General features: G+C 34.0%; 3 protein-coding genes across 3 annotated transcripts; 2 read left to right on the top strand and 1 right to left on the bottom strand.

Annotated features, from left to right (window-relative positions):
- Positions 1–16,013: 16,013 nt before the first annotated feature.
- On the bottom strand, positions 16,014–17,055 carry LOC143635725 (transcription factor MYB14-like). Its single transcript, XM_077103483.1, has 3 exons — positions 16,882–17,055; positions 16,647–16,776; positions 16,014–16,461 (listed from the first exon to the last, which is right to left on the bottom strand). Exons 1-3 carry the CDS (start codon positions 17,012–17,014, stop codon positions 16,014–16,016), a joined length of 711 nt encoding a protein of 236 aa, XP_076959598.1. The 5' UTR covers positions 17,015–17,055.
- A 6,988-nt stretch (positions 17,056–24,043) lies between these two features.
- On the top strand, positions 24,044–27,028 carry LOC143635773 (uncharacterized). The gene is made up of 3 exons (XM_077103521.1): positions 24,044–24,241; positions 24,293–24,527; positions 26,997–27,028. Exons 1-3 carry the CDS (start codon positions 24,044–24,046, stop codon positions 27,026–27,028), a joined length of 465 nt encoding a protein of 154 aa, XP_076959636.1.
- Positions 27,029–27,098: 70 nt separating this feature from the next.
- Positions 27,099–27,653, top strand: LOC143635772 (uncharacterized). Its single transcript, XM_077103520.1, has one exon. The coding sequence runs from the start codon at positions 27,099–27,101 to the stop codon at positions 27,651–27,653; it is 555 nt and encodes a 184-aa protein (XP_076959635.1).

The raw sequence follows: 27,653 nt of genomic DNA, 5'->3' as shown, positions 1-27,653 counted from the left end.
AGTGTTGCGGGTCGGAAAGAGGTGGCGTTTTTTGTGCTTGTTTCTAGTTTCTCAAAACCATACCTTGGGGACAATGCATCCCAAGTGTGGGGATGGGGAATCTTTTGATTAAAATTAAAAAAAAATGATGATGAAATGATAATTTTTGATGAAAAAGAAGACAATTGAAAGAGAAACACCGGAAAAGTGGTAAGATTGGCGGGGCAAAGTGTTGGTCCCCTTTCATGGTCATAATTCCCCCAAAAATCAAGTTTGCTTAGCTATGTTAAAAATGTGGTCGGGTAGTATTCTAGGCAAGGTTAGCATGCTTTCGGTTTATCAAATCACATAACATGCCCACGGTCACTTGGGTATTGGAAAACAAAGAGCGGTGACGAATAGGTTATTATCCATTAGAACTTGTGCCATCAATTCACTTCGAGACCTTAGCTTGGCATAAATGCAAAAGTGATTGAGGCACTTAGGTTAAAGCCTCGTCTCGGATGAGTGTGAGTGCGGGTTTTGGGGTTGGGCCTCATAAATTACATATATAAGCGTGGGTAATGAGAGGGGCGGGGGGTTGGTTCCTTTAGAAAACTTTGGACCTATTCTTTTTATTTGATCAAACCCCAATGTATTTGTGAGACGATCCGGCTTAGTAGGTTGTTCTTTGTAATTGTAGTTGTTTTGTTAGTAATCAATAGAGAGTAGTAGTTAATTGTTTATGCAATTTGTTATGTTATAAAAAAAAGAAAAAAAAAGAGAAAAGACAAGGAAAACTCGAGGCAATGTTCAAAGCCTTGTGGTTCGAGTTCATGATGAAAGCTGTTATGTATATAGTAGTGTGTTTTATTGTTTAATTTAGTTTTGATGTAACAAGCCGGGTCGGATCACTTGAGTCACTTGCAATATCCCCATTCCATACCTTTACCCCTAGCCTCATTACAACCCGTTTAAGACCTCTTGATTTGCATTTGTGTTAAAGCACGATTAGGTGGAGATTTGACGATGGTACAAGCGTATGCGAGGAGAATCGAGTATGATTGTGATATTTGGAATGGTCACCGATAAGTGAGTTAATGAGTGACGGTGTGTTATGTATGAGTAAAGACCGAAAGCATGTTAAGGTTGACTAGAATTCTATGTTTTAAAATGTAATATCAAGTAAGCTAGTGCAAACTTCTAATTATGTGGGAATAGGGTATGACTCGGGACCTTAACTGAGCCAGTCTTGTGGTATGTTTGGTGGTGTGTTTTGAAAGCAATTGTGATTTCAAGTGTTGCTTGGGGACAAGCAATGAGTAAGTGTGGGAATGTGACGGGCGACCCGTAGGAAAGCAACTAAGTGATGTAAAAGATATAATTATGCTTGCGGGATTAAGTTAATTCCGTGGAATTAGTTGACTACGGTTGCTCGTGTGTTTGCAGGTTTGAGGAGCTAGAGAGCGGCGTTACGAGAACACGGGCGAAAACGATGAAGAAAACGGAGCTGGAACGAAAGAGATACGAAGAAAAGAAGAATCGGAAGCGAGCTCCACCGTGGCCCACGGTCCAACTGGATCACAAGTTCCAGAGTACACCATACCGTGGAAGAACAAGGCGATCGTAGGGTGGACCGTGGACCATGGTCCACACCGTGGCCCACGGTCGGGCGTGGTTGGACTTTTGACTGTGGTCAACCGTGGACCATGGTTCACACCGTGGCCCACGGTCCGGGGCGGAGACACATCTGCATGTCTTTTAATAGGCCGTTTTTGAGTGACTTTTGGGATACTTTTTCACCTTGGACGGCCTAGAGGCGATCTTGAAAGATAAAAACAACATTTTAGGTGTTTGTATCATTTTTCTTTATGTTTGGCATAGCTAGTAACAAGATATTGGATTCAAGAATGACCTCCCGAGCCATGAGTGGCTAGTTTTTCGGTATTCCTCTCAGGATGTAAGGTTATTTGCAAAACACTTTTGTTTATTGTTCTTGAACTTGGATTGATTATCTAAATGTCAATGTTAGTATAATCTTGTGTTTGTGTGATTGTTTGTAACTTGTCCATATTGTTTCTATCTAGCTTTAGCCATATGTTCTTGGTGTCGTTGGCAATCGAGATTTAGTGGGAAGAACTAGAAAGAATAGTATTGATTGATTGTTAAGTAACAACCTCGCATTCTAGGAATCCGAGTACTTAGTTCTTGATTAATCACAAACAATTGCATGTACACAAAACTGAGATATTACGGTTTATCCATTGAATGGTAACAAGAGTGTTGAGCAGTAACCCGAACCCCGAGAGGAATACCAAAGAAACTAGCCACTCATGGCTCGGGAGGTCATTCTTGAATCCAATATCTTGTTACTAGCAATCCCAAACATAAAGAAAAATGATACAAACACCTAAAATGTTGTTTTTCTCCTTCAAAATCGCCTCTAGGCTGTCCAAGGTGAAAAGGTATCCCAAAAGTCACTCAAAAACGGCCTATTAAAAGACATGCAAATGTGTCTTCGCCCCAGACCGTGGGCCACGGTGTGAACCGTGGTCCATGGTTGACCACAGTCAAAAGTCCAACCACGCCCGACCGTGGGCCACGGTGTGGACCTTGGTCCACGGTCCACCCCACGGTCGCCTTGTTCTTCCACGGTACGGTGTACTCTGGAACTTGTGTTCCTGTTGGACCGTGGTCCATGGTCTGGACCGTGGGCCACGGTGGAGCTCGCTTCCGATTCTTCTTTTCTTCGTATCTCTTTCGTTCCAGCTCCGTTTTCTTCACCGTTTTCACCCGTGTTCTCGTAACGCCGCTCTCTAGCTCCTCAAACCTGCAAGCACACGAGCAACCGTAGTCAACTAATTCCAAGGAATTAACTTAATCCCGTAAGCATAATTAAATCTTTTGCATCACTTAGTTGCTTTCCTACGGGTCGCCGTCAATGCCCACCATCAATTCTTAGTCTCTTCCAAGTCGTTCAATTAACAAACAGGTAATGGTTCTTATTGCCTCTATTCTTTTACTTTTCCAAACCCTAAATTCAATTTTCTGGTCATCGATCAATTAGCCAATGATTTATGTCGCTTACATTGTTTGTGCATAAGTTTCATATTTTCTTACTTGTATTTGTTATTTTACTGATTTTCATTCTTTTTAGTTCAATCAGGTACATGGTTTTTAACAAACATAACATTATTCATGGGCACCAGGTTAGGTTTCTTCATTTTCTAGCTCTTTTTTTTTAAATCAAGAAATGAATAAATATAGCATTATTCATGGGCGTCAGGTTAGGGTTAGGATTGACTCACCTAATACTGGATAAGGTTAAGAAAGTAGAAACCAAGCAGCTCACCAACAAATACCTTATAGGGTCTAGAAGGATGCTAATAGTGTTGAGCAGGTTGAGGTTACTCCTTTTAACTTCATTTGATTAATATAATTTTGCTTAGGAATATACATTTGTTTAATTTATTTAATGATAGGTTGATTTTATGTTCTTAGCCCCACATGAAAAATAATAAAACGATAGTATTATGAGACACAGTCAATTCATGAGTTAAGATTATAGTAAAAGAAAAAGAAAAGCGACAGGAATTGGAATGCTATGGTTTCAAGATTGAAGGTGCTCGCTTTCTTTCATAAATGTGCATTTTCATCATGGGAGTATTTGTTATATTTAGTTATATAATATTGTAATTGTATTGTCAGGGTGATGATATTGCTGATTTGGACATTAATTCACTTGAGGAGCTCCAAAACCTAAATGTTGAGACAATAACTAACATCTGTCATGCAAAGGTAGAGATTGACATGATACTTTTTGTATGTATGAATGTGTGTGCGTGTATGTATTTTTTACTAACAATGTGCTGATGTTGGTTGTTGATTACACAGGCATCATACAGGTGATGATGCTATATGTTTCGCTAACTGCTTAAGGCTATTTGTAGTAGATGTATTAATTTTAAAAATTTGTTACTACTAAAAGTTGGTACTGTATAATAATTATTGGTACTATATGATAATTATTTCTTGCATTCTCTACACGTGAGTCTGGAACCTTTTTATTTATCATCTTTTCTCAAGTTACTATGCATAGGCTTGTAAAATCTTCAGGTTGGGTTCATCATACTTGCAACGTCCTCCTTGTTCTAGAGCTCCATTATAATATATGTTGTATATAAACAACAAAAAGTTTTTGTTGTAACTGAAAATTTGGTTTTCAAAAAAAAAAATTTAAAAATATTAGCCTTCGGTTAATTCTTTGGTTCGGTTTTTTCTGTCCATTTTTCGGTTAATTTAGTTTCGCTTCGGTTAATTCGGTTTTCTGCTCACCCCTACATTCTACTATGTAACTTTATTTTTTGTAAGTTTATGATTTTCAATACTTTCTTTCCGTATGAATATGAATTGCAAATATAAATCATGTTGTCGTCTCAAAAACGTATTCAAAAACATCTTGTCGTTTTAAATGACATGTGTGTACTCGAAGATTTCTATATTTCCGCCCGTGTCGTACACGGGTCAATAACCTAGTATACATATATAAATATTAAAAACGAATAATGTAAAACAACCACCGTAATACGGGGGATAAAATCTAGTATCTATATAATTGTCTACATAAAAATCCTATGTGTCACGATGTGGTTGCTCCTCATCCCTCTCAGGCTACTAGTGTGACATCCCTCGATTTCGGGTCAAATTGTATTTATTTTGTATTTGTTTTTATGTTGTAAACCGACCCGATTTATATCCCGAACATTTCAAATATATAAAATATTGGATTTTATGTTACTAAAACATTCCCGCTTGTCTAATTTGAAAAACCCCTTTTACGGATTCGAAAACGGACTTAAAACGCTCAAGATACATCAAAAACGAACTTCCGGACGCGAACCGACGTGCTGACCAGCAGCAGACCAGCCCCATCTTTTTTTTTTCTTTTTTTGTGTTTTGTGACTTGTCTTGACCCCTCTTGCATGCAAACCTTGATATCACACCCCATGCTTGACCCTTTCAACCCACCCTATATATACACTCCTATCCCCTTCATTAATCCTTGCTCATTCATCTCTTTCTCTTCCAATTCTCAAGCATTCAAAGGTGTTCTTCATATTTTTTTGGCAGTTACATTATAATCAACTTGTTAACACTTATTTATACTTGAATATTGTTATACAACATATATATAATAGCACCCTTTGTACCTTCGGTGGGCATTTCTCCGGTCTCGGTCGGTTAAGTGTCCGGCCCATAAGACAAAGCTACATGGAGGACTCGTAGTAGTCCTTGATTATATACATTTTCCGCATCTAACCATCAAACTTGTTATACTTGTTTAACTTCTTCTTATCTTAGTTCTATTTTACATTTTGAGTTCCATGGTTATGGGTTTGTAGAGACTAGCCTCGGTTATTCCGTAAATAGCTCCAAACCGGAAGCCGAACTCTTGTTTACTAGTTTGTTTAAATAGTTGTATAAACATGTTTTATGTAAGATTTGAGTTTCTAAAAACCATTTTAATTAGTTCCATGGTTATGGGTTTGTAGAATCTAACCTCGGTCTTATCCCGAAACAAGATCCGAACCGGAAACCGAACTTTCGTTTAAAGACTTTGTTGTTGACTTTTTGTATGTAAGACTTTGGTATTATTATTTATAAATTATTTTACAAGTTCTATGATGTTTGGACATGTGGTAACCATTCTTGGCCTTATTCCAAGATAAAAACCGAACCAAACCGAACCAAACCAAGTTTACTCGCTTAAGACACACAAGCGTGTTTTTAACCATTAAAGCTTATATACTTCTTTAAAAATACTTTATAAACTGATTTTAATTATTTTCACAAAGTACTCGGAATATTGAATCCAACTTGATCCTATAACAAAGTTTGGACCGATTAAACCGAACACTCGCTTAACAGACGTTGTTAGTTCTAAAACAATAAGAACTACATGCTTGGTTAAGTCTCTTTAAGATTTATTGAGTTATCTCATACATTTATTATTTTGGGAAAGTTGACTTTGGGTTTGGTCAAGTCACCAAGACCCGAACCGACTACCCGAACACTCGTTAAAACCCGTTTTAGTATCTATATTATAAAGGGACTTGCTTTCTTGCATTTTTACCCACCTTATTACATAACATATGTTGAGTAAAATTAAGGGCTAGATACTTTAACCCGGTTTTGAGCAAACTTACATTTTTAAAGGACTATTATTATAATTTCTTAAATATTTACATTTTAAAACTTAAACTTTAAATTGTTTACATTTCTTATCATTTATTTTCGTTTAAAGACTTCCAAAACAACTTTTCTAATACAAGACTTCTTCTCCTTTAGGCTTCGTTCGTTAAACTCATCGTTCCGGTTAATCTCCAAATCATCAAATCTTTCAAGTTTATTACTTGAACGTGAGTACTTTCATCCCCCGTTTTCACTCTTTTATATTTTGGGGGTGACATTGCAAACTTATTCAAATCCAAATGATTTATACTTGAGTCTTAAACCACAAACTTTATTGTATACTTTACTTAAATAAATGCTCGATTTGGTGTTATATGCTTATATGCTTAAGTGCTAATGTGTTTACCGCTTTTGGATGGTTGATTCATAAATCCGAGTATATCTGGCATCCCCTTATAGAAATGTGTCGTTAATGTATTCTTATTAACAATTTCGAGTATATTTGGCATCCCCTTATAGAAAGGTGTCGTTAATGTATTCTTATTAACGATTTTCATTTATCTAAATTGTTGCTATTATTTATTGTTTTGTATACAAGTTGTGGAATTTCATATTATATATCTATTGTTCAAAAACTATGAAATTGCTCACCAACCTTTGTGTTGACAAAATCTATTTATGCAATGTTACAGGTTTGACTTTAGGTTGACTCGAGGACTTGAAGAAAAAACGTTATCGAGACTATTAGGATATTAGCAAAACGAACAATATATTATTTACTATGATTTGAATTCAGTTATTATATGAACAAGTTATGTGACTCTTTGTGTTTTTATGAATTTAAATGGGTTGATTAAATATTGTCGCTTAATAGTGTCGTGTGCGATGAACAATCGGTTGCGCCCCGACGTTTCCGTCATGGTCGGGGTGTGACAACTAGATTGTTTTATTCCTGAATGATGGCTTCTTGTTTGACCCAAATTCACGGGTATGGGTCTTACCAAACCCGGATAATCCTTAAAAGGGTTATAACATCTCATTTATTTATAAAACCTTTCATCATCAAACAATAATTTTCGTGGGTCATGGGTCTCACCAAACCCGGATAATCCTTAAACGGGTTATAACATCTCATTTATTTATAAAACCTTTCATCATCAAACAATAATTTTCACGGGTCATGGGTCTCACCAAACCCAGATAATTCTTAAACGGGTTATAGCATCTCAATTATTTGTGAAACCCCTTAATCATCAAACAAAAATTTTCACGGGTCATGGGTCTCACCAAACCCGGATGACCCATAAACGGGTTATAAGATCCCATTTATTTGTTAAACCCTTTTAACATCAAACCTTAAAATCATTTCTCTCATCTACATATTCCATGTTGCCGGTCTATCCTCTCAATCACCGGTTTACTTATGATTACCACACATCATCGTTAACCTCCCCTCTCATGCATCAATCATCATCGTAACCTACATTAACCACCCTTTTTCATAAGACAAATATTTGTGTTCATGTTTGTTCATTTTAAAAAAAATCAGCGTATTTGTGTCCGCTTATGTTGGTTCGTTAAAAATCTAAGAAACCTACACATCTCAATTGAAAGAGCCCTAACGTTAAATAAATATAATTAACGTAACAAACTATCAGATGCGTATCACTACTAGAAAACTGATAGGGCTGTGACGCCAAATTGCGTCAGAAACGCATCACAAACGAGCAGTTCCGTCTCAATTCCGAAGTAATGCGCGTGTCAGAAAAACCCTCGTCGGAAATTCCATTCTGACACGTTTCCTACGCAAATTATGACGAAATTCCGACCCATCATTTTGTTGCAATTTTCCAACACTTTTTAACAACTTTTAAAAATTATAATTACTGTATTAATAATATCGTATATGTATAAATACTGTATTAATTTTCAGTTTTCCGACGCAATTATGACACATTTATAAATTTTTTTCCGACGCAATTTTGACACATACGTAAATTGTTTTCCAACACAAATCAGACGCATATTTAATTTGCTTTCCTAGGCAAATCCGACGCATATAAGAATTATTTTCCGACTCAATTCCGACGCATTTGTTTTTTGTCAGAATATATTTATTTTCAAAATCAAAATAATCCAGATTTTTTTTCCTGCTAAAATACATAAAAAAAACCCACAGCCCGTTTTAACGGAACGACCACAAATTGACTCACAAAACAACTTTTAATAATTTAAACTCAAAATGCAATCAAAGTCATTACAAATTAACATATCTAAAAGAAGATACATAAAAAACTACTATCAAGAACAAATGATGATGGCCACTTCTACACCTCTTTGTATTACTTTGTCCATATTTGTTGCATTTTGTGCTTTCCTTCTAACTCCTATTTGAACTTGAATCTACAAATTACAAATTTGTTTTATGTATGATAATTAGCAAACAAACACCACATAATGACTACTATATTAATAATAACAATAATATAAATGATGATGATGATGATGATGATGATGATGATGATGAACAATGACAACATACCTTGTCTAGGCCGGAAAATTTGCCAAATTATAAGCCACGTGTCTGCTGAAAAATTTGTCAATACATCCTGCATTTTGAAAAAGAATGGTCAGATTAACAATATAAGTTTTAACACTAGTATGGTAGTAAACAGTTGCACGTGGGCATACCATGAGATAAATCATAAAATAATTCTAAAAGGTATACGACAACCAATATTCTAAAAGCCATAAAACATCATTTTTTAACAGTTCTTTGAAAGTAGAAAACCCACAAATGACCCGTAATCACATTCGAAACCTTGAACCTACTCAAAACAAAACCTGGAGCAAACTGAGTCAAATACGTTGACCGATTAATTGCCACTAAATTTGGTTTGACTTTCAAAAAGTCAGACAGTCATAATTCCTAAAAAAAACTTCATATTGTTTCTAAACACAACCCAAATTCCAGGTATTTGGGCCTCGCAGAACATAAAAGCAGTGCACAAACATCACATTGTTTTTAATCGTGATTGAATGTGCCAATGTAAATGTGTCATACTACTTGACTCTTGTAATATTCTCGTATTAGCTTGTTTGACCCAAAACAATATGCTTAGTTACTTTGACCCGCAATCAAATTAGGTTCACAATCTTTAGATCCCCTTATTTCAAACTGCTTTTATAACCCGAAACAATTTGCAGCAAATCAAAAATATAATTTCCGGAATTGCCCTTGATATCATATCTTGAATTTCCGAATCTTCCCCTTGTACCTAATATAACAGCATCAATTACAACTGGATTTAACATAAAGTATTATCCGTATAAAAATTTGCCATTTTTGACCCGTTAACAAACCAACCAGTTTGCCATCAGATCTCATATATGAAAACCAGAATAAAATATATTTATTGAAATAAACTTATTAACAATGTAGAATAGTAAACGTGTGGTACTTCGCCCTAAAACACTGAACTTTTCTTCTTTAATTGTGTGCCTTGTAACCTTGTTAGACACCTATTTTACAAAAGGGGTTTTGATTATAACTCCTGTTGGTAGCATTTTTAACCCTTTTCTTTTCATCAACCAAATATTTGTTTTGATCAAGTACACCAACTTAGAGCACACTCATGTCAAGTAGATACTCAGATTACATCAACTAATGTATTTTTTTTTCATATAGTAGACCAAGCCAGACCACACTTATATTGGGTAGGCAGTACTTAGTAAACGAAAACATGATCATTCAACAAAATATTCAGTCAACAGCAAAGGCATTTCATCAAACAGGTTGTGAGCACCGAAAAAAAAGGAAGCAAACCTATTACAGACAACCCACCTACAGCAAACTATAATGTCAAACAACCAACATACAATCGCATGCAAGAAAAAATAAACACAGAGGCATTTCATCGAGCAGAGGAAACTAAACAAATCATAGCTTCTATACATAACCAAATAAGATTCTTGGAGCAAGAATGTGAAGGTGAAAGTGAAAAGGGCAGAGATCGTTGTGTCAGTTTGAATATAAGGTTTTATTTTTGTTTTAAAAGCGAAGTATGAGAAATAAAAACTAACATACATATATAGTTCTTAGAGCATTGTCATCCACCGGTTTTCATATATATCATATAATTACACTAAAAACCACTACATTTCTCTGTTTAATTAAATAATATTTTTTATACCTTTTTCACTACAGTTTTCTCTCTCCATCCTATAATTTACAAAAAAATCACTACCTTTTCCCCAAATTTACAAAAAATCACTACCTTTTCTCTCTTCACCCTATAATTTACACTCACAACCCCACCTCATAATTTACAAACCCTTCTCACATAATTTTAGGGGATGGGTTAGGAATGCTCTAAGAGCATTCTCATCCCACCCCCTATCTCCAAACCAAAAATTACACTAAAACTCACTTTATTTTCTCTCTCCATTTCAATTAAATAATACTTTTTATACCTTTTCTCTTTCATTCACTCACAACCACTTTCAAAATATATTAAAAAATTATAGGATATGAACACTAACTTTTCAAATATATAGAAAAATCAATACTTTTTCTAAAATATAAAAACTCTTCACTCACAACACCCTAAATCATTCTCTAAATTATAAAAACACCCCTCACATAATATAAGGGGTTGGATGAGAATGCTCTAAGAGCATTCCCAACCCATCCCCTAAAGTTACGTGAAGAGAGTTTGTAAATTATAAGGTTGGGTTTTGAGTGGTTGTGAGTGTAAATTATAGGGTGGAGAGAGAAAAAGGTAGTGATTTTTTTTAAATTTAGGGAAAATGTAGTGATTTTTTTAAATAATAGGGTGAAGAGAGAAAACTGTAATGATAAAGATATTAAAAAGTATTATTTAATTGAAAAGAAGAGAAAAATGCAGTGTTTTGTAGTGTAATTATAGAGATGGAGATGAGGGACGGGCTAGGAATGCTGTAAGGCCCCGTTCCTAGAAACCCTACTTTGGTGTTGGATTTACTCATAAACACAGTTCTAATATCAGAGTTAATTAAAATTTGTCGCGAAATACTTAATAATGGACATTCTTACAAAACATAAGTACTTGTTTTAAACAAGATACATTAAGTCTTTAACAATAACATAAACGACACGTGAATCTTCCGTCTTCGATGTCAGTCTTCATTCATTTGCCACGTGTCTCACCTCAAGCAATCTGCCTCATCCTACTCACCTGCGTGCATACTAAAAGTCAGTAACGCTGAGTGAGTTCTAGATAATCAATTAACATACATTATAAACTCATACGTGTCCAAAGTTACGTATTCGTACCTTATTATTACTTATTCCATACAAACTTTACATACATGCATACGTACTTACATACTTTCTTTCATAAAACCCTATGGTATACCATAAGCTATCCTAACTTAAAGATCACAGATATTGTAAGGGTCTGGTCCTTAACATCATAGATATTATAAGGGTCTGGTCCCTAACATCACAAATATTATAAGGGTCTGGTCCCTTCTGTCTAGAATAACCATGCAACCGTGCCTGTCTCGTCAATCATCCATACATTCTATTCATACGTGCATACTTTACATACCTTCTAGTTATAAAATATATACACATACTCATTCATATAGACATTCTATAGTAACAACATTCAATACACAATCATACACGCATCATACACTTACCGTTTAAGTAAGTGTATTATCTATCACATCAGAGTATGCACACAGCCCCGAAAACATAACAGATAAAGGGGGGGGGGCTAGAACTCACCTGGAGTCGGTTTCTCTCTGAGTTAATGGTAATACCCTTCCTTAGCTGTGCACGGCTAACTGTGTAACACATTACGAGTGTCACTTATCTATTATTACTACTTCATACATCTATGTTAATGCAACCCTCAAGTAACGGGGGTCCGGGGGCAGCGCCCCTGGTAGCGGGGTCTAGGGGCGGCAGCCCCTAGTAGGGTCCAAAGGGCAGAGCCCCTGGCTGGGGTCGAGCTATTAATGAAAATTTTATTTTCATTAATAGTCTTTTACCAAAAATGCATCAGAAAATTGAATCGCATGGAAATTTCGTATGAAATTTGCTTCGCATGGAAGTTTCGCTTCGCATGGAAGTTCGTTTCGCATGGAAGTTTCGCTTCGCATGGGAGTTTCGCTTCGCAGGGCAGTTCGCTTCGCATGGAAGTTTCGCTTCGCATCGCTTGTGCGATGCGAATTCATGGTTTCGCATGGCCCGTGCAATGCGAAGTCGTTTTATGCGAAAATAACCTCCTTTTCTTCATTTTTGTCATTTTAAAGCCATCTTACTTCGTGACTTTTCCTTAGGACCCGATTCTACCTTTTTTATGGGTTTTGGGTTGTCCCAACTTTGTATACCCGTGTTTTTCATGGTCCAAGTATCTCCTTTTTGTCCTATAACACACCCGTGAGGTTAAAACTCACCAAGTTTATGTTCTTCTTACATCTTACAACCCGATCTATCATTATATCGGTTTGCATGTTGAATCCAACCTTAAAACTTAACCTTTTGCCGAAGCTTACCTTTTCGGTCTCGGTTCGGGTTCGGATCTAAGCTAACCCGAGGATCTAGACGTGTTCTTGGTTGTTTGATGATGTTGAACACGAGATTCACCCTTCCTTTTTGCTTGGTTTAGGATCGGGGTGCTTGAGAGAAAGTGTGTGTTTGTGTTCTTGAGTGTGTTTTGGTTTGAAAGAAAAGAAATGAAGTGGAGGATGGGATATATATAGGGGGTCCATGGGCCATAGGGCCCATATCCTCTCCCAAGGACCAAACCCAACATAATCTAATCACTAACTCACAATCAATTTAACGACACACACGAAATAATAAATTTTCTTTTATTTATTAATCTCAAAATACGGATGTTACAGATACTCTAAGATCCAGTAACAATAAATTCAAGGGTGTGATGGTAAAGGCATGTGGATATTGCTTGGGGCGCCCGAGTTCGAAATTGGATCATAGCATTTTTTTTCTCTTTAAATAAAAGGTTAAAAGTATATTCAAAAGGTCGGAAATGCGTAGCAAATGTGTAGCAAGTTTCTACACATTTGCTACGCATTTTCAAAATTCTAATTTGTCTTTCGTTTTTCAAAGTTTAAAATGTTTTTTTTCTTATTTCATACTTTTCACAAAGTCATTATAAATGAAATACTTTTACTTCACAAATTTAATTATATCATACGTTTAAATAAATATGTGAGTTTAATTAGAGCTCGTAACAGCTCTTTATAACTGAATAAGTAAAACGGTGACGCTACATGTGTATGTACGCAATTATATAGAATGTGTGAGTTAGGGAAAACTTATTCTCCCATATAACAAAGTTGTACAAAGAAATGGATGAAAAAACAAACGTTCTAGCCTCGAGAGACTAAAAACAAGTTCTAGAAGTCGAAAATGCGTAGCAAATTCGTAGCAACTTGCTACACATTTGCCATCAAATAAACATTGTGTCAGAAATGCGTCGGAACTTACATTATTTTTTTATTAATGTATCAATAAAAAAACAAAATTAAATGTTGTGTCAGAATTGTGTGGGAAATTCAGACACATTTTTGACACAATTTGTATTTCTACGTACTTACTGTATTAAAAAAATAAATTGCAAAAATTTAATATTTGTGTCGGAATTGTGTCAGAAATTCCGACACATTTCCGACGCTATTTGTATTATGATTTAATTTAACATATCTTTTTTTAGGTCATAGTTATACATCTATATATATGATTGTTTATTAGATTACATCGAAACAGAAGGCAAGCGGGCAACAAGCTGCGCCGCTACTCCTTTATGAATCGCAAAACTCAATCTTTTAAAAACATATTAAAAAAAATAAATTTTCAAAACTAAAATTTTGCGTCGGAAATGCAGGAAATGCGTTGGAATGTCCGATGCATTCCCAACACAAGCTGTATTATCGTGTAATTATAAGACATAAAATACACAATTAAAATAATGTGTCGGAATTGCATCGGGAATTCCGACGCAATTTAGTTGTCAGAAATGTGTCGGAAAGTGCGTCAAAAAATTAGGATTTCACTTTCCGTCGGAAATATATAGGAAACGTATGGAAAATCCCAACGCAAAAATTTGCGTCACAAATTTTCATAGCAATGGTACCCAGTTTTTAGTAGTGTATTAAATTAAAACAAAGCCTTGCTAAAAAATAAAACAAATCATTACAAAATATAAAAATACAAAACGATTGAAAACAAAAACCTATATAAAACCCTCGTAACACGGGGGACTAAAACCTCGTAAATGATAAAAGCGAACAAAAGGTTGGAATTATGTTGCAAATTATAAAATTGTTTTAACTGGTCGTGTTGTCTAAAGAATATTTTTGCACTGTATATCGACCTCCCTTTTGTTGTAATTTATGATTCGGTACGTCGACTAACTTTGACTTTTGTTGTAATTTATGATTCGGTACGTCGACTAACTTTGACTTCAAGTAAACCTGTCCCCTCATCCGGTATTTAGTTATAAATTTATAATTATGACAATTTGGAAAGAAAAGAAAACAACAGTAACTTATTATTTTAACATTCCCGTGTATGCAAAACAAACAAAATAACAACCTGAAGTTTGGATCGCAGATAGTAATTAAAACTAATCTGAGAAGAGTTGTATCTTTTTGTCAAAACATATGCAAGCTAGTTACATCACTAACAATGGGGAAATCTTAAAAACAATGGTTTTTGAGTCATGCCATCCTTCCTCCTTTGTCTCGCTTCCCCTCTCTTCTACTTTTATCTCACAAAACCGTTTGTAATCACAAACTTCTCTCCTCTCTCTCTCTTCAGGGCCGGTTTAACGAATGTGAAGGTCTAAATCGAAATAAGATTTTGGAGCCTTTTTATGACAATTGTTAAGAAAAAAATATTGTTTTTCAAACTCATGACCTATACTTTAGTAACAACCAAGCCTACCACCACACCAATACATTACTTTTAAGTTATTTTACCCATTATAATATATCCATATATAATGTTTTTTGGACTTGGAGGTCTTAATTAAGTGTTTGTCTAAAACCCCAACTTGTTTTTGCTAGCTCACGGGCTGGTCCTGTCTCTTCTCCATGTGGCTCTGTCTCTCTCGCCTCCACGTGGGTTTCAAAAACTTTAAAAACAATGTATTGAAGATTCTCTAATGGATCGTAAGTGGTGAACTGAAAAGGGTCAACCTTTTTGTCAAAAAAATCATAAAAACATCTCTTATTAAAGTATAGTATCCCATCATCCCATGATGTTTTATGTGTTGATGGATCATAAGATCTGACATTAATTGGCACATACAACATTATGCAAAAGTTAGATGGAGTTAATCTTAATCGATACATGATATGGTCCAAAGAACTTCAACATTAACATGTACTATAGATGCTTTCAACTAAAAAGAACTCTGGCATATATATTGATATCAAATGTTGGATAAAAATATTTCTGTTAGCCTTATATATTCTTAATTGTGTGATCAAGTTCGACACGAAAGATATTTGTCGTTTATGTAATCAGTTAAAGTCTAGTTTTGAGTCATTTATGTAACATTTGTAGGTCAATGGTTCTTTATGTGAATATGGGCGATTATGGATAGTTACATATATTTATAAGTGTAGGATTAGAGAGTGAGAGTGTATGAGTTTGTCATTAAGAAAAATTAAAATAATTGTTGCTAACTTGTGACTAAGAATATTCAAGTCAGAAAATACGTACTTTTCCAAAACTAATGACAAATGCTATTTTAGTCTTATCAATATGGTTACATGACCAAAATAAAACTAGAATTGTAAAAATAAACAAAGTCCAATTTTTTTTTTTTTTATTACTTTTCTTACAAGTGTAGCGACTCTTCTCCATTGGTGAACACGTTGAACCAAAATTCCATGTCATCATGCAGATTTGAGTGGTACCCACATTCATTTGGAAGTTGACAAATGTTTTCATGGACCATTTCGTCCGATGAAAAAACCTCTGACCAAAACTCATCATTCATATCCACGAAGTTCTCCAAAACCATCTCTTCCATGCACAAGTTATCATTTGTACATGTAGTCGCAGAAGATGAAGATATGTCGGTAGACGAAGTTTGAGGCGGATCAATTCGATTATAACTCGACTGACTGCATGTTTTTGTGTCTACCGGCGACAATCCAGCCTTTTCTTCTTTAGCATCATTATGGTTAGGCTTTTGTTTCACTCTCTTTTTTAAATTTGTGTGCCAGACGTTTTTTATCTCGTTATCCGTTCGTCCTGGTAATCTTGCAGCAATAGCTGCCCATCTGCAATTTAGATCACCTAAAGATTAGTAAAAACATAAAATTCAAAAAACTAAAAGAATATCGAATCATGATGTTTATTTTTTATCTTTTAATATGAAACAACTTAGAATGAGGGCAGTGGGTACGTTTAGCATAACCTAGAAAAATTATAATTATCCGACGACAGATTGGAAACATGCACACACCTATTTCCCAATTCTTTGTGTAATTGCATGATTGTTTCTTCTTCTTGTTTACTATAGTTACCCCTTTTAATATCGGGCCGTAAGTAATTGGTCCATCTTAGCCTGCAACTTTTCCCACACCTCCGTAAACCTGATAAGATCATCACAAATATGGAAAAGATTAGACATTGATGATCAACATGAACATGAGAAAGATTAGTCCTTGAGAGTGATCGAATCACGCTTTGATGATTACCGGCAAGTTTAGGAAGAGCGCGCCAATTTGGGTGACCATGTTGGTTAATATAATTAACGAGGATTCGGTCTTCTTGGTGACTCCATGGGCCTTTCTTTACATTCGTCTTTTCACAGCATGGAGCTCTCACCATTTTTGTCCAGCTTTTGTGTGTTATATTAGTTAACGGAGTTCTTGAAGGTTGAGAAGTAGTGAAGGGAGCAAGGGGGGTTTAAATAGGGGGTGAATGAAAACCAGCCTACGATGAAAAGGATAGTGGAGTGAGGGTGTAGTAGCCAAGCCAACTAGTTTGACCAATACACTATATAATACATTAATACGTATGCTTTATTTAATTATTTAAGAATATATTGTGTTAACAAATAAACTTGTATGTATGTAGTGGTTTGAATGTGATACATGAATAAAGGAATCTGGATAGTGATGAATGATGATACAATATCCAGATTCATTTAACAAAGTCTTCATCATGATGAAATGCTAGCAAATACCAGCAGCTAATCATGTAATAGGCGTCAACCTTGTTATAAGAAGATGAGGCTAGGGTTCTTCCTGTAACCATCACCCTTTGTTTTGCAGGATTAGCTATTGGTATTTGTTAGCGTTTTCATCATAAAGATAACTTTATGGAATGGATGTGGATATTATATTATTCATATATGGATTTCCTTCTTTCAATACATAAAACAGTTGCATAACTGTAATAAAGTTAGTGTATTCGTTGGTTAATGCATATTTACTTATAAGTGAATATATCATATATACTTTCTAATAGCGTTATGCTTTTAACAATGTATTAACTAATAGCATTATGCGTTTAGTAATGCATTAATTTGTTTATTATTTATCACATGTGTCACGGATAGATAAAAAATTATTTTACATAAGTGAGAGGTAATTAAGCATACCGAGCGAACCACTATGTTCCAATTCAGCTGACCCAAGATTGTGAAAAAGACTCAAGCCCATGTTTTATTATTTAACTTTTGCAATTCTTTTTAAATGAGAGAGAAGTTATACACCCTTGTCTATATATGTGATATTTAAAATGATGTAAACATATTACGATTTAGCTAAAGGTTGTATGGTGCATAACTTAATTCCCGTATATGCATAGGGTCCAAAGAAGGGTTGGATCGCTTCACAATCTGATGTGGGCAGCCTAACCCCACAATTTGTGCAAGAGACTATTTTCCACGACTTGAATCCATGACCTCTACGTCATAAGGCAATAACTTCACCAGTTACTTCAAGGCTAGCTCTCCTTAAAAGGGGTTGCAACATGAGGATTTCCCAAAGGTCACTCATTCTATTACTACTTGCTCCAAGCATGTTTAACAATTTAGTTCAGATGAAATCTAGTGCGTTAGTGCTGCAATGATCGCAAACGAAAAAAGGTGAGAAATTAAATAGAATGTAAATATTAAAGTTTCTTTAACAAGTATAACTAACGATCATTTGTTCAATAGTTTAAAGTTTCTTTAACGAGTGTAACTAATAATCACTTGTTTCTTTTGTCAAAGCTAATATGTTTAAAAATATAAAGAGATGCACTGCATCGATTTGGCGTTTTAGCCTGTTAGGCGTGTGTTGATTGTTTTTACCTTAAATAGTGCTTCTGTAGTTCTTGTTGATCGAATTCATTTATTTTGTATATTAATATGCAACATGGGTTTGTTTGTACTATTCAACAATGTCAAAGTACTTTCACAGATTGTACAGCCTTTAATCGCATTAACAATTTTACATGTATCTATAGGTGTTTAATCTAAGATCAAAATAACGCTAAAATCAATTTAGGGTTTCCGAATCTTGAAACGAACTATGAACAAAATAGTGGGTTTAAATAAGAACAAATTGGTTTATAGTGGCATAAATCTAGTGCATACCTTCTACTAAAATGATGATCTCGAACAATAATCAGCGATAAACGACCGCGGGAGGAGAGAGTTCGCCCCCCCCCCCCCCCCAAATAAAAGCACTATAATTCCATCAGTTATATCCCCCTCTAACTTTAAAATTTTATAAAGTTAACAAAAATGTCAATATATCCGATCCACCATCTCTACCTTCACCTCCTATAATTTAACAAAAAAAAAACACACGCTCTCTTAAAATATAAAAAGTTACTACTTACCCGCATATCATTTCACACACATACACCCATAAATATATATTAAAAAATAAATGAGATTAATAAAAAAAATGATATGCAGATAGCCAGATAGGTATTGTGGATGAGTTGTGAGAGTTTTTCTTTTTTTTAAATGAGAGATAAATTTGAAAAGTTTAACTTAACTTAAATCGGGAAGGGAACCATATTACGAAATGAGTGTAAAATCTTGAGAGCAATGTGGAAGTGGCATTCAGCAAAAGCAAAATGAGTGACTTGTTTATTATTTTTTTAAGACGGTTGGGGTTGTAGCCCACAAATCGTCCCACCCTTCAATACTTGATCGTTACGTCAGTGTGTCTATCACACAACCCGTCAAAAAATACATGTCCCCCTCCTGGTCGCCATGTCCCCCTCCTGGTCGCCGCTCTTATCGTCCCGGGGGAGGGGGGGGTGTTCTCGCCCATATCGCCCCCTTGTCACTCACATTTGCCGTCCACTACACCTTGCCATAGATACACAAAGTTAATGTAAATTTCTTAATACTTCGGAGAGATTAGTCCAGATTTCATAGCATACAAGTGACAAAATACAAATAATATTATTACATATATATCACAAAAACTTTTCACCTAATAAAACATCTCTAGAGTATTCTACTTAGGTTCGTTTTCTTTTAATCCCTAATAATCTGTACAAAATTAATTGTTTGAACCTTTTTGTATGGAATCATATATATTCTACAAGTGAATGCGTGTTTTTATTAATTTTTTTTTAAAGGAATATAGACTAAAATAATTCATCCATATCATTTATTTTATTAACTAAAATAATTGTATTTTTTAAACTTGTTTGAAACAATCTCCAATATAATATTTGGATGAGGCTTTCTGAAACAGGATGTCAACCGTCCATATTGATTTTGACGTTCCAGACCTGACTCGCCTAAGAACATCATCAAAAAGGAAACCCATCACTTTAAAAATACCTACTGAATCATGTTTCGAATTTGAGGGCTTAAACTAACGGTATCTAACTTTAACATAAATAATGTTTGAAAAATTCTTATGTGTACATTCTTACAAGTTACTCTTTCACATATTTTAAAGTTTCAATAGCACAAGAAGTTGTATTTATAGCTATTTTGTATGAATACTGTATAAGTTCAAAACATGATATCATATTAATATCAAATAACACCCAAACCAAACACACTAATTTTTAATAAAGTTTATTATCACGTTTTCGTATATTCTCAAGTAGGGGTGTTCTTCGGGTTCGTTTTTCGGGTCGGGTTCTTCGAATTTCAAAGTTTTAGATCTTAACCCGAAACCCAACCCAAATCTCTCACGGGTTTTTCAGGTTCGGGTAATTCGGGCTCAGGCTTTTTCTGGTTGGATTAATTGGGTTTCGAGTATCTTAGAAAATGAAACAAAAAACAAAAAAAATTTAAAAATTTCAATACTAAAATTAAAACAACATATTCTTCTTTACTCGTAACGCAAATAATCAAATAATAAACCAACAAAACTTGATAAAGTCATAAAAAAATTCAAAAGAAGAGTAAAACTAAGTAACTAACTCGAACCATAATCGTATTCAATCAGACGTGATTTGATTGTTCGATTACGATTGATATTAATAATAAACGGAAAACATAAATAAACAATAAACAATCGATCCATAATAGTTGGAATGACAATAGTCGATTAGGCTTTGATTCTGATAACTTTATTGACTAAGACTAAGCCTTTTATATCTAAAAATATATTTAATTTCAAAATTAAAAGTTTTTTTGAGTTGACCCGAAACTTATAAATCAAACCTGAGAACCAACCAGAATTACTTCGGTTCGGGCTAGTCTTTTCTAGGGCTCGGGCTTTTCGGGTTGAGTTATTTCAGGTTCTGGTACGGGTTTTTGCGAGTTTCGGGTAAAAGTGACAGCCCTATTCTCAAGTGTGACTTCAATCACATAAGAGGTATATTTAGGTTAGATCCCGTGTTACACATAGATGAAAAATATATAAAACTTCTCATATATATATATGTGTGTGTGTGTGTGTGTGTGTTTGTGTTATATACATTTTAATGAATTGTAAACGTTAGAAAATCTAGCATTATTATTATTATTATTATTATTATTATAAGGTATTGCATTCTTGTTTTAATTAAAAGAATCCAACATACAAAGACAAATACAGAAAAATAACAATTTAAAACACAATTCTAAATGCTGCATATTTCTAACTTATAACATGAAACAAAAAAGACATATTAATTAAAATTTCATCATCTACTGAAGTCATGTGTTGTAAACTATGAAGTGTAAATATGTAGATGTTGTAACATAAGTTGTATGTTATAAAAACTATTTTTATTGAAATTATAAAACATTTAAGTGCACAACATAAAAAATGCTAAAAATATGACTATAACAATGAGATATAATTATAATTTTTATTAAACCGCGCGTTTAATAAAGCAGTAATATAATCCAAAGCTCGTAACTTAAACCACCATTTCAATCCAAACATCCATACATCCAGTCCAAATGTTCATAAATAATTTCTCAAAATCCAATAATAATAATAATAATAACAAAGTCTCAAAATTTTAAAAAATAACAATGAAAACAATTAATTGTCTTTATTACTCAATAAATGATGATTATAACAATTTATTTTGATATTTTAATGTTTAAAATTAATGTTAAAATTAACATGTAGAAATTATATAAATAAAAAATTGATGAGTTTGAAGCCTGTATGGACATGTTAGTTGAATGCTATGTGAAAATCTTGTATTGTTTTATTATTATAGTAAGATAAGATTAAGCTCATCGAGCATTCTCATCCTATCCCTCAAAATCTTGTGAGGGGAGTTTGTAAATTATATGGTGAGGTTTTGAGTGGTTGTATGTTTAAAGTATAGGATGAAGAGAGAAAAGGTGGTGATTTTTTGTAAATTTGAGGAAAATGTAGTGATTTTTGTAAATTATAGGGCAGAGAGAGAAACCTGTAATGATAAATGTATAAAAAAATATTATTTAATTAAACAAGAGAGAAAAATGTAGTGTTTTTTAGTGTAATCATAAATATGAGGATGGGTATAAGTTAGAGACTGCTCTAAATAGAGATAAGATTGGTATACTACTTGTATCGAATATAGAAGTATCAAAACGATAATAAGAGAAAATATTTTAGAAATTTCCGTATATGAAATAAATAAAAGCACCTTATAATAAATAACAATAAAAAAGCAAATAAAACAATATATTTCAAATAGTTTTATAGTTGAAATAAGATGAAACAAACAAGAAAGAAGAAGTAGAAATTTTTTGGTTGATGATTCTTGTTTAACCAAAGTCCAAAGTCCATTGACACAAATTTTTGAGTCTCTCAAAAACATTTGTACATTCTTTAGGATACAACAGTCGAAGCAATAGTGTTGTTAGGGGAGACTCTAACTCTTGAAAGGTGTACCTTGTAGATGAACAGTAAGGTCTTATTTGGTTCAAAGAATCCATAAGAATTCCTAGTTAGAATTGAAATTGGATTTAATTCCATCCAAAATGAAGGTTGGTTCAAGAAATGAAAGGAATGAATTTCATGAAATTCTATTGATTTTGGAATTCAAAATCCTTTCAAAACATTCCAACGGGGTTTCTAAGCATTACCAAAATACCTTATCTTCCCACGAATTATGATATTTGAATGAGCCTAGCTTGATCATTAACAAATCGAAATCAAAATCAAAATTAATGAATTAAGGAACAAACGAAAACCCATTTCTTTTTAATTCTCAACCATCTTTTCATCCACAACATAAGAGAAACAATTAAAAAAAATAGAATTTATCAAACAACAATTCTAACAGAAAAAAACAATAATAATAAAAAAAGCAAACATAAAAATCAAAACCCATAAATATATTTTATGAAAAACCATCACCGAGGGGATAAAATACATCCACAGTAATTAGTAACTTTGAAATTGCATTTACATATTTACCAACCAAACAAAAATTTCCTTAGTGCTTTGTGTTTCTTGGTATATTTGCAGCTAAAGAAAACCTTAGCATTTATAGTGAAAAGGAGTATACGCAAGTCAACAAAATTAATTATGAAAATAAACGTGCATTAAACGTCTTATAAGGCCCTTTTTTTTTAACAGTAAACTTCTTTTTATTCTTTGTTGTCTATGGGACTTGAACCCAAGACCTCTCCCTACCATACCCAAGTGATTTAAAGTCTTTGTCTTTGCCAATGAACCACCACCCCATTGGTTAAAAATTTTTGACCGCAATTATTTGGTTGTTATATTTCATATGTGGAAACTAACTTAGAGTTGCTAGTACATCATCAGTGGGACGGGTCGTTATGGGTGGGGTTGGGGCGCCTTCGGGCTTGAACATCGTCGAGGGGCGCGCAGAATGGGGCGTCTTGGAGCGCTGGCGGCCTCTTGAAGACCGGTACTATTGTGAGGGAATGTCTCCTCCTTTTTCAATGGTAATATTATCGTTTGAAATTAAAAAAAATTACAAAATTATATATATATATATATAGAAATAGGATCAAATACATTTTATTCTTAACATAAAAATAGTGAGAACCAATTTGCTGTTATTATTATGTTTATTTTTATAGATATTCGCTGTTATTTTTTGTTCGTATTTGCTAATTTTCGTTATGAGACATTATAAGTATTTGTTGTTGTTATTAGATTTTTTCTTTTGTTGTTATAAGTATTTGCTAGTATTTGCTGTTATTATTTTGTTCTTAATTTTGATTCTTTTGTTGTAATTTTTAGGTTTTTTTCTTTGTTATTATAAATCATTGTTTATGTAGATTGGTATTGTAGTTGGTATTGTTTCCTAGGTTCTCATTTTTTTATAATTTGGTATTATTTCCTACGTTCTCATGTTAAGATTAGAATGTACATGAACATTCCCCTATATATATATATATATATATATATATATCCCTCATCCACTCAATTTCTACAAATATCTCATTCACTTCTTTAATCTTATAAAGTTTTCTCCAAAATTATGTCTTCCGACTCATTTTCGACACCCGACTGTTACCCCGATCTCGAAGTTATCTCAAATCTGGATTCAAAGGATGACGCGATATTTAGTGTGATTCAAGAGGCTGCCCAACTCTTAGTCAAGCATTTCGAAAGCTCACAACCACGAACAAGACGACCTCATCTTCAACGGGATCGTGTAGGTGCTCATGATTGGCTGGTAAAAGATTATTTTTCGTTGAACCCGATTTTTGATTCGAAATGATTTCAGTGTCGTTTTTGGATGAGTCGCCAACTATTTTTACGAATAGTTGGTGATTTAGAACGCGGTTATACATTTTTCCAACAACGGGAGGACGTGAGAGGAAAACCGGGATTTTCTCCTATGCAAAAATGCACAGCGGCAATTAGTCAACTAGCGTACGAGACTACGAGTGACGCCATGGAAGAGTATTTACAGATGTCGGAGACAGTGGGCCGTGAAGCCCTTCACACTTTCTGCAAATGTGAGTATTATTATCATTTTAATTATTTATTTCTAAACTGTCACACCCCGACCAAAGGCGGCGGAACATGCCGAGGTGTAACGATTGTCCATAAGCACATGACACTAATTAAAGTGACTGTATTTAATAAACTCATTTCATTTCACAACATCGAAAATGTCACATAACAACTATCCATAAAATAACCATAAACAAGATATCACAAAATATGGCAAATTTGATATTGTTCATTTTTACTAATATCCTAAGGTCTTTGATGTCGTTTTCTTCACAATCATAAATCAACCAAGATGCAAACCTGCAACATTTCATAAAAAAATTTTTGTCAACACAAAGGTTGGTGAGCAATTCATAAGTTTAATCATATTAGTATATAATAAAGATAGCCATAAAACTTGCATACGAAGCGATAAATAAAAGCGGTAATTTGGATAAATAGATATCGCTAAACACATTAGCGACACCTAGCTATAAGGGGATGCCAAATAGTCTAGGATTTTATAGTTATCGTTAATTGCATTATGTTAACGACACCTTGCTATAAGGGGATGCCAAATAGTCTACGATTTTATAGTTCCACCAACCAAAAGCGATAAACACATAGGCATATAAGCATAGAACACCAAATCGAGCAATTATTTAGGTAAATTATACAACTACGTTTGTGGTTTGAGATTCAAATATAAATCATTTTGTTGAATAAGTATGAAATGTCACCCCCAAAATAAAAGATGGAAAATGAGGTATGAAGTACTCACCTTCAAGTAGTAAACTTGAAAGATGATAATTTGGAGATTTGTCGGAACGACGAGTTTAACGCACAATGCCTAAAAAGAAAAGAAGTATTGAATTTAGAAAGGTTGTCTTGAAGGTATTTAAACAAAATAAATGTTGAGAAATGTAAATAATTAAAGTTCAAGGTTTTAAAATGTAACTATTTAAGAATTTATAATAATAACCCATTAAAAATATAAGTTTGCTCGAAACCGGGTTAAAGTATCTAACCTTAATATTTACTCAACCTATGTTAAGTAATAAGGTGGATAAAATGCAAGAATGCAAATCCCTTTGGAATAAATATACTAAAACGGTTTTTTTATTGAGTGTTTGGGTTGTCGGTTCGGGTCTTGATAATTGGTCAAACCCAAAGTCAACTTTCCAAAATATTGAATGTTATGAGATAACTCAATAAAATTTAATAAGACTTAACCAAGTATGTAGTTCCATTGTTTTAGAACTAACAACGCACGTTAAGCGAGTGTTCGGTTTTGTCGGTCCAAACTTTGTTATGAGATCAAGTTGGATCCAACATTTCCAAGTACTTAAGAAAATATTTAAAAATCAATTTGTAACTATTTTTAAAGAAATATACAAGTCTTGATGGCTAAAAAAATACACTTGTGTGTCTTAAGCGAGTAAGAATCGGTTTGGTTCGGTTTCCATCTCACAACAAGTTCATAGATGGCTTCCACATGTCCAAACACTAAAGAACTTGTATAATAATGTACAAATAAAAAATACCAAAAGTTAACAATAAAGTCTTTAAACAAAAGTTCGGTTTTCAGTTCGGATCGTGTTTCGGGTTAAGACCGAGGTAAGATTCTATAAACCCATAACCATAGAATTTGTAAAAATGATTTTAGAAACTTAGATCTAACAATAAGTATGTTTAAACAATTATTTAACAAAACTAGTAACAAAGTTTGGTTTACGGTTTAGAGCTATTTACGGTTAAACCGAAGCATAGACTCTTAAAAACCCATAACCATGGAACTTGTAAACATGACCAACAAACTAAAATAAGCAAGATTAATATGTATGAACAAGTTATATAGATGTATATATATCAAGGACACGAAGTCCTCCATGAAGCCTTGCCTTATGAGGTCCGAAACCTCACCAACCGGAATCGGAGAAGTAACTACCAAAGGTAAACAAGGGGTGTATATTATATATATGTTGTGCAACCATAAACAAGTATTAATAAGGCTACATAAACTAATTAAGATGAAAGACTAAAAACCTTCAAGAACACTTAAGAAGATAACCTTGAATCTTTGATATTTGAGAGAGTTTTTTTTTTTTGGAGTTGTAGCAAGGGAAAATGAAGAAGAAAGGTGATGTATATATAGGGTAATGTTGGTGGTCAAATATGGGTGTGAGACACAAGAGTTTTCATACAAAATGGATCAAGACAAAAACACAAAACAAAAAAATAATAGTAATAATAAATAAAGAAATAAAAATAAAAATAGGATGTTTTCAAGACCCCACAAGTGTGAAACAATATTGTAATATAAATCCATCATTTTGATTATAACATAAGCTTCGGTTTACAAATTGGGTCGATTTACATAATAAACAAATACAAAAACGAATACAAACAAGACCCGAAATTGACGAATGTCACATAAACCTTTGTATTTTGAGTGTAAATTTTATAAATTTTGTTAAATTTATTAATATTAGGTATTCCTCAACTAGATGGTAAAAAAAATTGAGGAGACCGACTCAAAGTGGCATACAAAAAAAATCTACGAGGTTCATCAACAAAGACACGGTTTTCTCGGGATGCTTGGTAGCCTCGATTGCACACACTGGCCTTGGGAAGCCTGCCCAATTGCTTGGCAAGGTAAGTATCATCGGGGTGATCATGATGGCCCAACAATTATGCTTGAGGCGGTCGCATCATTCGATCTTTGGATATGGCATGCGTTTTTTGGGATGCTCGGTGCAAACAATGATATAGCTGTGATACATCCGTCCCCTATTTTTGACCGCGTCATAGAAGGAGTTGCACCCGACACCTCATTTTCCACGAACGATGTCAACTACGAATACAGATATTATCTAGTCGACGGTATGTGTCCGAGTGACGATAAACATCAATATTTCAGGAAAAAACACGAGTCGACCAGAAAAGACATCGAAAGGGCATTCGAGGCATTAAATAAGCGTTGGTCTATCATTAGACAACCGACTTGTTTTCACCAAATGAATAAGTTAAGAAACATAATGCGCACTTGTATTATCTTGCTTAATATGATATTGGATGACTCGGGTAAAGCAATTTGTCAAGGCGAGTACAACGATGAGCCAGAGCCGATCTATGCATGCACCACCTGA

Source organism: Bidens hawaiensis, unplaced genomic scaffold, assembly GCF_021521415.1.
Source record: "Bidens hawaiensis isolate Kalapana, Puna unplaced genomic scaffold, B.hawaiensis_p1.1 tig00007678_1, whole genome shotgun sequence".
Classification (NCBI taxonomy): Eukaryota; Viridiplantae; Streptophyta; class Magnoliopsida; order Asterales; family Asteraceae; genus Bidens; species Bidens hawaiensis.
Note: the sequence above shows the minus strand (reverse complement) of the source record. Positions and strands in the feature narration are given on the sequence as shown.